Source organism: Scyliorhinus torazame, chromosome 19, assembly GCF_047496885.1.
Source record: "Scyliorhinus torazame isolate Kashiwa2021f chromosome 19, sScyTor2.1, whole genome shotgun sequence".
Lineage (NCBI taxonomy): Eukaryota > Metazoa > Chordata > Chondrichthyes > Carcharhiniformes > Scyliorhinidae > Scyliorhinus > Scyliorhinus torazame.
The window spans coordinates 21,029,359-21,038,486 of record NC_092725.1 but is presented as its reverse complement, the minus strand read 5'-3'; the positions used below and the strand labels follow the sequence as shown (position 1 = coordinate 21,038,486).

The 9,128-nt window shown below is 50.6% G+C and overlaps 1 protein-coding gene across 1 annotated transcript in view; it reads left to right on the top strand.

The window, feature by feature from the left end:
* The first annotated feature begins 856 nt into the window (after positions 1-856).
* Positions 857-9,128, top strand: part of LOC140396638 (transforming growth factor beta-1-induced transcript 1 protein-like) — a 174,950-nt gene continuing 166,678 nt past the window's right edge. Inside the window, exon 1 of the mRNA XM_072485432.1 lies at positions 857-1,153. Coding sequence (XP_072341533.1) covers positions 1,141-1,153 — 13 coding nt within the window. The 5' untranslated portion in view covers positions 857-1,140. The remainder of the gene's footprint in view (positions 1,154-9,128) is intronic.

The window sequence follows — 9,128 nt, the reverse complement described above, 5'->3', positions numbered from 1 at the left end:
CCCTCTACACTGTCCCCATCAAACACTCCCAGGACAGGTACAGCACGGGGTTAGATACAGAGTGAAGCTCCCTCTACACTGTCCCCATCATACACTCCCAGGACAGGGACAGCACGGGGTTAGATACAGAATAAAGCTCCCTCTACACTGTCCCCATCAAACACTCCCAGGACAGGGACAGCACGGGGTTAGATACAGAGTGAAGCTCCCTCTACACTGTCCCCATCAAACACTCCCAGGACAGGGACAGCACGGGGTTAGATACAGAGTGAAGCTCCCTCTACACTGTCCCCATCAAACACTCCCAGGACAGGTACAGCACGGGGTTAGATACAGAGTAAAGCTCCCTCTACACTGTCCCCATCAAACACTCCCAGGACAGGGACAGCACGGGGTTAGATACAGAGAGAAGCTCCCTCTACACTGTCCCCATCAAACACTCCCAGGACAGGTACAGCACGGGGTTAGATACAGAGTAAAGCTCCCTCGACACTGTCCCCATCAAACACTCCCAGGACAGGTACAGCACGGGGTTAGATACAGAGTAAAGCTCTGTCTGAAGTTTGGAGAGATGGGGCTGTTTGGATTTGATTGTTTGCAGTGTGTGGTGTGTGGTGTGTGCGCCGAGCTCTGTCTGATCACTGAGCTCTGCTGCTGGATTTTTCCCACACTTTTTCTGGTATTTCCTGTTGCAAGGCAGCTGGATTTGTGTGTGTGTGTGTGTGTGTGAGTGTTCAAGCATTCCTGATACATCTTCTGACCAGGAGTGGTCAGGAATGTATCCGCGTGTGTGTATGTGTTGCGTGCAAGCGGTTTTTTTTTTTGTTTCTTGGGATGTTGCTGTTCTTTTTCCCACCCCCACTCCGCTCTGTCTGCCCTCTTCCTGCCAGGAATCCTCGGCTGTTTTTCCTTACATGGACAAGCCTCCCTGACGCTCCGTCAGCCTTTCCCCAAAGCCCTCCTCCTCCCCCTCCAGCTCCAAACTGGCAGTTTTTCCCAATGCTTCCGGACTCTGGAGCGGAGCGGTTAGCAGGGGCTGCAGACTGAGAGAGCGGCCACTGGGAGATACCCCGGGGAGAAGCTGAGGGAGCGACTGAGGAGGCACAGAAAGAGAGAGAGGACGGACAGGCTTTGCAGAGGATGGATGATCTGGGTGAGTGATGCCGAGGGAGAGAGAGAGAGAGAGACGGGGAGGGGAGGTGTGGGAGATAGGGAGGGGTGAGAGAGGGAGGAGAATGCGATCTGTCAACTCTCCCGTTATTTAACTCTAGAGTCCATTGTGATTAAAACTTTATCAGTCCATGAATGTGTATATTAGGCAGCACCCTGTGTTTACCTTCTTGTACCTTCCTGTATATAACTGTCTGTAACTCTAACTGGACATAACTGTCTGTAACTCTAACTGTATATAACTGTCTCACTCTAACTGTACATAACTGTCTCACTCTAACTGTACATAACTGTCTGTAACTCTAACTGTATATAACTGTCTCACTCTAACTGTATATAACTGTCTGTAACTCTAACTGTATATAACTGTCTGTAATTCTAACTGTATATAACTGTCTCACACTAACTGTATATAACTGTCTGTAACTGTAACTGTATATAACTGTCTGTAACTCTAACTGTATATAACTGTCTCACTCTAACTGTACATAACTGTCTGTAACTGTAACTGTATATAACTGTCTGTAACTCTAACTGTATATAACTGTCTGTAACTCTACCTGTATATAACTGTCTGTAACTCTAACTGTATATAACTGTCTGTAACTCTAGCTGTATATAACTGTCTGTAACACTAACTGTATATAACTGTCTGTAACTCTAGCTATATATAACTGTCTGTAACTCTAGCTGTATATAACTGTCTAGCTCTAACTGTACATAACTGTCTGTAACTGTAACTGTATATAACTGTCTGTAACACTAACTGTATATAACTGTCTGTAACTCTAACTGTATATAACTGTCTGTAACTCTAACTGTATGTAACTGTCTGTAACTCTAACTGTATATAACTGTCTGTAACTCTAGCTGTATATAACTGTCTGTAACACTAACTGTATATAACTGTCTGTAACTGTAACTGTATATAACTGTCTGTAACTCTAACTGTATATAAGTGTCTGTAACTCTAGCTGTATATAACTGTCTGTAACTCTAACTGTATATGACTGTCTGTAATTCTAACTGTATATAACTGTCTCACACTAACTGTATATAACTGTCTGTAACTGTAACTGTATATAACTGTCTGTAACTCTAACTGTATATAACTGTCTCACTCTAACTGTACATAACTGTCTGTAACTGTAACTGTATATAACTGTCTGTAACTCTAACTGTATATAACTGTCTGTAACTCTACCTGTATATAACTGTCTGTAACTCTAACTGTATATAACTGTCTGTAACTCTAGCTGTATATAACTGTCTGTAACACTAACTGTATATAACTGTCTGTAACTCTAGCTATATATAACTGTCTGTAACTCTAGCTGTATATAACTGTCTAGCTCTAACTGTACATAACTGTCTGTAACTGTAACTGTATATAACTGTCTGTAACACTAACTGTATATAACTGTCTGTAACTCTAACTGTATATAACTGTCTGTAACTCTAACTGTATGTAACTGTCTGTAACTCTAACTGTATATAACTGTCTGTAACTCTAGCTGTATATAACTGTCTGTAACACTAACTGTATATAACTGTCTGTAACTCTAGCTATATATAACTGTCTGTAACTCTAGCTGTATATAACTGTCTAACTCTAACTGTACATAACTGTCTGTAACTGTAACTGTATATAACTGTCTGTAACTCTAACTGTATATAAGTGTCTGTAACTCTAGCTGTATATAACTGTCTGTAACACTAACTGTATATGACTGTCTGTAACTCTAACTGTATATAACTGTCTGTAACTCAAACTGTATATAACTGTCTGTAACACTAACTGTCCATAACTGTCTGTAACTCTAACTGTATATAAGTCTGTAACTCTAACTGTATATAACTGTAACACTAACTGTACATAACTGTCTGTAACTCTAACTGTATATAACTGTCTGTAACTCTAACTGTATATAACTGTCTGTAACACTAACTGTACATAACTGTCTGTAACTCTAACAGTGTATAACTGTCTGTAACTCTAGCTATATATAACTGTCTAACTCTAACTGTATATAACTGTCTGTAACTTTAACAGTATATAACTGTCTGTAACTCTAACTGTGTATCACTGTCTGTAACTCTAATTGTATATAACTGTCTGTAACACTAACTGTATATAACTGTCTGTAACACTAACTGTATATAACTGTCTGTAACTCTCCAATGGTATATAAGTCTGTAACTCTAACAGTGTATAACTGTCTGTAACTCTAGCTATATATAACTGTCTAACTCTAACTGTACATAACTGTCTGTAACTGTAACTGTATATATCTGTCTGTAACACTAACTGTATATAACTGTCTGTAACTCTAACTGTATATAACTGTCTGTAACTCTAACTGTATATAACTGTCTGTAACTCTAACTGTATATAACGGTCTGTAACTCTAGCTGTATATAACTGTCTGTAACACTAACTGTATATAACTGTCTGTAACTCTAGCTATATATAACTGTCTGTAACTCTAGCTGTATATAACTGTCTAACTCTAACTGTACATAACTGTCTGTAACTGTATATAACTGTCTGTAACTCTAACTGTACATAAGTGTCTGTAACTCTAACTGTATATAACTGTCTGTAACTCTAGCTGTATATAACTGTCTGTAACACTAACTGTATATGACTATCTGTAACTCTAACTGTATATAACTGTCTGTAACTCTAACTGTATATAACTGTCTGTAACACTAACTGTCCATAACTGTCTGTAACTCTAACTGTATATAAGTCTGTAACTCTAACTGTATATAACTGTAACACTAACTGTACATAACTGTCTGTAACTCTAACTGTATATAACTGTCTGTAACTCTAACTGTATATAACTGTCTGTAACACTAACTGTACATAACTGTCTGTAACTCTAACAGTGTATAACTGTCTGTAACTCTAGCTATATATACCTGTCTAACTCTAACTGTATATAACTGTCTGTAACTTTAACAGTATATAACTGTCTGTAACTCTAACTGTGTATCACTGTCTGTAACTCTAATTGTATATAACTGTCTGTAACACTAACTGTATATAACTGTCTGTAACTCTAACTGTATATAACTGTCTGTAACTCTAACTGTGTATCACTGTCTGTAACTCTAATTGTATATAACTGTCTGTAACTCTAACTGTATATAACTGTCTGTAACACTAACTGTACATAACTGTCTGTAACTCTAACAGTGTATAACTGTCTGTAACTCTAGCTATATATAACTGTCTAACTCTAACTGTATATAACTGTCTGTAACTCTAATTGTATATAACTGTCTGTAACTCTAGCTCTATATAACTGTCTGTAACTATAGCTCTATATAACTGTCTGTAACTCTAACTGTATATAAGTGTCTGTAACTCTAACTGTATATAAGTCTCTGTAACTCTAACTGTGTATAACTGTCTGTAACTCTCACTATATATAACTGTCTGTAACTCTAGCTATATATAACTGTCTGTAACTCTAGCTGTATATAACTGTCTGTAACTCTAACTGTATATAACTGTCTGTAACAATAACTGTATATAACTGTCTGTAATTCTAACTATATTACTGTCTGTAAGTCTAGCTGTATATAACTGTCTCTAACTCTAACTGTATATAAGTGTCTGTAACTCTAACTGTATATAACTGTCTGTAACTCTCACTGTATATAACTGTCTGTAACTCTAACTGTATATAAGTGTCTGTAACTCTCATTATATATAACTGTCTGTAACTCTAACTATGTTTCACTGTCTGTAACTCTAACTGTATATAACTGTCTGTAACTCTCACTATATATAACTGTGTAACTCTCATAGTATCATAGAAGTTACAGTGCAGAAGGAGGCCATTCGGCCCATCTAGCCTGCACCGGCTCTTGGAAAGAGCACCCTACCCAAGGTCAACACCTCCACCCTATCCCCATAACCCAGTAACCCCAACCAACACTAAGGGCAATTTCGGACACTAAGGGCAATTTAGCATGGCCAATCCACCCAACCTGCACATCTTTGGACTGTGGGAGGAAACCGGAGCACCCGGAGGAAACCCACGCAGGCACGGGGAGGACGTGCAGACTCCGCACAGACAGAGACCCAAGCCGGAATCGAACCTGGGATCCTGGAGCTGTGAAGCAATTGTGCTATCCACAATGCTACCGTGCTGTCTGTAACTCTAACTGTATAAGGAGTGGCACGGTGGTGCAGTGGTTAGCACTGCTGCCTCATGGCACCAAGTTCCTGTTCGATCCTGGCCCTGGGTCACTTTCGGTGTGGAGTTTGCACTTTTGTCCCGTGTCTGCCTGGGTCTCACCCCCTCAACCCAAAGATTTGCCGGGTAGGCGGATTGGCCTCGCTAATCGGATTGGCGGATAGGCCCCGTAATGGGAAAAAAAGGAATTGAGCACTTGATTGATTAATTTGGACTGACTATTACGTGTACCGAGTTACAGTGAAAAACATGGTTCTCGAGTCCGTGTCGCCCAGTCCCCAAATCATGATCGGGCGGAGAATGGATTCTGACACCGAAATCGGGGCCGGTGCCGACTTGACGACGGTTCACCGTGCCCCATCGTCTCCAAACCAGCGTCACCGTGACACCCGCCGGGCGCTGCTTCAGCGTCACTGTCACACCCGCCGGGCGCAGCTTCAGCGTCACTGTGACACCCGCCGGGCGCCGCTTCAGAGTCACTGTCACACCCGCCGGGCGCCGCTTCAGAGTCACTGTCACACCCGCCGGGCGCAGCTTCAGCGTCACTGTGACACCCGCCGGGCGCTGCTTCAGCGTCACTGTGACACCCGCCGGGCTCCGCTTCAGCGTCACTGTGACACCCGCCGGGCGCCGCTTCAGCGTCACTGTGACACCCGCCGGGCGCTGCTTCAGCGTCACTGTGACACCCGCCGGGCGCCGCTTCAGCGTCACTGTGACACCCGCCGGGCGCTGCTTCAGCGTCACTGTGACACCCGCCGGGCTCCGCTTCAGCGTCACTGTGACACCCGCCGGGCGCCGCTTCAGCGTCACTGTGACACCCGCCGGGCGCTGCTTCAGCGTCACTGTGACACCCGCCGGGCGCCGCTTCAGCGTCACTGTGACACCCGCCGGGCGCCGCTTCAGCGTCACTGTGACACCCGCCGGGCGCTGCTTCAGAGTCACTGTGACACCCGCCGGGCGCTGCTTCAGCGTCACTGTGACACCCGCCGGGCGCCGCTTCAGCGTCACTGTGACACCCGCCGGGCGCTGCTTCAGCGTCACTGTGACACCCGCCGGGCGCTGCTTCAGAGTCACTGTGACACCCGCCGGGCGCTGCTTCAGAGTCACTGTGACACCCGCCGGGCGCTGCTTCAGAGTCACTGTGACACCCGCCGGGCGCCGCTTCAGCGTCACTGTGACACCCGCCGGGCGCTGCTTCAGAGTCACTGTGACACCCGCCGGGCGCTGCTTCAGCGTCACTGTGACACCCGCCGGGCGCTACTTCAGAGTCACTGTGACACCCGCCGGGCGCTGCTTCAGCGTCACTGTGACACCCGCCGGGCGCTGCTTCAGCGTCACTGTGACACCCGCCGGGCGCTGCTTCAGCGTCACTGTGACACCCGCCGGGCGCTGCTTCAGAGTCACTGTGACACCCGCCGGGCGCCGCTTCAGAGTCACTGTGACACCCGCCGGGCGCTGCTTCAGCGTCACTGTGACACCCGCCGGGCGCCGCTTCAGAGTCACTGTGACACCCGCCGGGCGCTGCTTCAGCGTCACTGTGACACCCGCCGGGCGCTGCTTCAGCGTCACTGTGACACCCGCCGGGCGCTGCTTCAGAGTCACTGTGACACCCGCCGGGCGCTGCTTCAGCGTCACTGTGACACCCGCCGGGCGCTGCTTCAGCGTCACTGTGACACCCGCCGGGCGCTGCTTCAGCGTCACTGTGACACCCGCCGGGCGCTGCTTCAGCGTCACTGTGACACCCGCCGGGCGCTGCTTCAGCGTCACTGTGACACCCGCCGGGCGCTGCTTCAGCGTCACTGTGACACCCGCCGGGCGCTGCTTCAGCGTCACTGTGACACCCGCCGGGCGCTGCTTCAGAGTCACTGTGACACCCGCCGGGCGCTGCTTCAGCGTCACTGTGACACCCGCCGGGCGCTGCTTCAGCGTCACTGTGACACCCGCCGGGCGCTGCTTCAGCGTCACTGTGACACCCGCCGGGCGCTGCTTCAGAGTCACTGTGACACCCGCCGGGCGCTGCTTCAGCGTCACTGTGACACCCGCCGGGCGCTGCTTCAGAGTCACTGTGACACCCGCCGGGCGCTGCTTCAGAGTCACTGTGACACCCGCCGGGCGCTGCTTCAGCGTCACTGTGACACCCGCCGGGCGCTGCTTCAGAGTCACTGTCACACCCGCCGGGCGCTGCTTCAGAGTCACTGTGACACCCGCCGGGCGCTGCTTCAGCGTCACTGTGACACCCGCCGGGCGCTGCTTCAGAGTCACTGTGACACCCGCCGGGCGCTGCTTCAGCGTCACTGTGACACCCGCCGGGCGCTGCTTCAGCGTCACTGTGACACCCGCCGGGCGCTGCTTCAGCGTCACTGTGACACCCGCCGGGCGCTGCTTCAGCGTCACTGTGACACCCGCCGGGCGCTGCTTCAGCGTCACTGTGACACCCGCCGGGCGCTGCTTCAGAGTCACTGTGACACCCGCCGGGCGCTGCTTCAGAGTCACTGTGACACCCGCCGGGCGCTGCTTCAGCGTCACTGTGACACCCGCCGGGCGCTGCTTCAGAGTCACTGTGACACCCGCCGGGCGCTGCTTCAGAGTCACTGTGACACCCGCCGGGCGCTGCTTCAGCGTCACTGTGACACCCGCCGGGCGCTGCTTCAGCGTCACTGTGACACCCGCCGGGCGCTGCTTCAGAGTCACTGTGACACCCGCCGGGCGCTGCTTCAGAGTCACTGTGACACCCGCCGGGCGCTGCTTCAGCGTCACTGTGACACCCGCCGGGCGCTGCTTCAGCGTCACTGTGACACCCGCCGGGCGCTGCTTCAGAGTCACTGTGACACCCGCCGGGCGCTGCTTCAGCGTCACTGTGACACCCGCCGGGCGCTGCTTCAGCGTCACTGTGACACCCGCCGGGCGCTGCTTCAGAGTCACTGTGACACCCGCCGGGCGCTGCTTCAGCGTCACTGTGACACCCGCCGGGCGCTGCTTCAGCGTCACTGTGACACCCGCCGGGCGCTGCTTCAGAGTCACTGTGACACCCGCCGGGCGCTGCTTCAGAGTCACTGTGACACCCGCCGGGCGCTGCTTCAGCGTCACTGTGACACCCGCCGGGCGCTGCTTCAGAGTCACTGTGACACCCGCCGGGCGCTGCTTCAGCGTCACTGTGACACCCGCCGGGCGCTGCTTCAGAGTCACTGTGACACCCGCCGGGCGCTGCTTCAGCGTCACTGTGACACCCGCCGGGCGCTGCTTCAGAGTCACTGTGACACCCGCCGGGCGCTGCTTCAGCGTCACTGTGACACCCGCCGGGCGCTGCTTCAGAGTCACTGTGACACCCGCCGGGCGCTGCTTCAGAGTCACTGTGACACCCGCCGGGCGCCGCTTCAGCGTCACTGTGACACCCGCCGGGCGCTGCTTCAGCGTCACTGTGACACCCGCCGGGCGCTGCTTCAGCGTCACTGTGACACCCGCCGGGCGCTGCTTCAGCGTCACTGTGACACCCGCCGGGCGCTGCTTCAGCGTCACTGTGACACCCGCCGGGCGCTGCTTCAGCGTCACTGTGACACCCCGCCGGGCGCTGCTTCAGAGTCACTGTGACACCCGGCGGGCGCTACTTCAGAGTCACTGTGACACCCGCCGGGCGCTGCTTCAGAGTCACTGTGACACCCGCCGGGCGCTGCTTCAGCGTCACTGTGACACCCGCCGGGCGCTGCTTCAGAGTCACTGTGACACCCGCCGGGCGCTGCTTCAGAG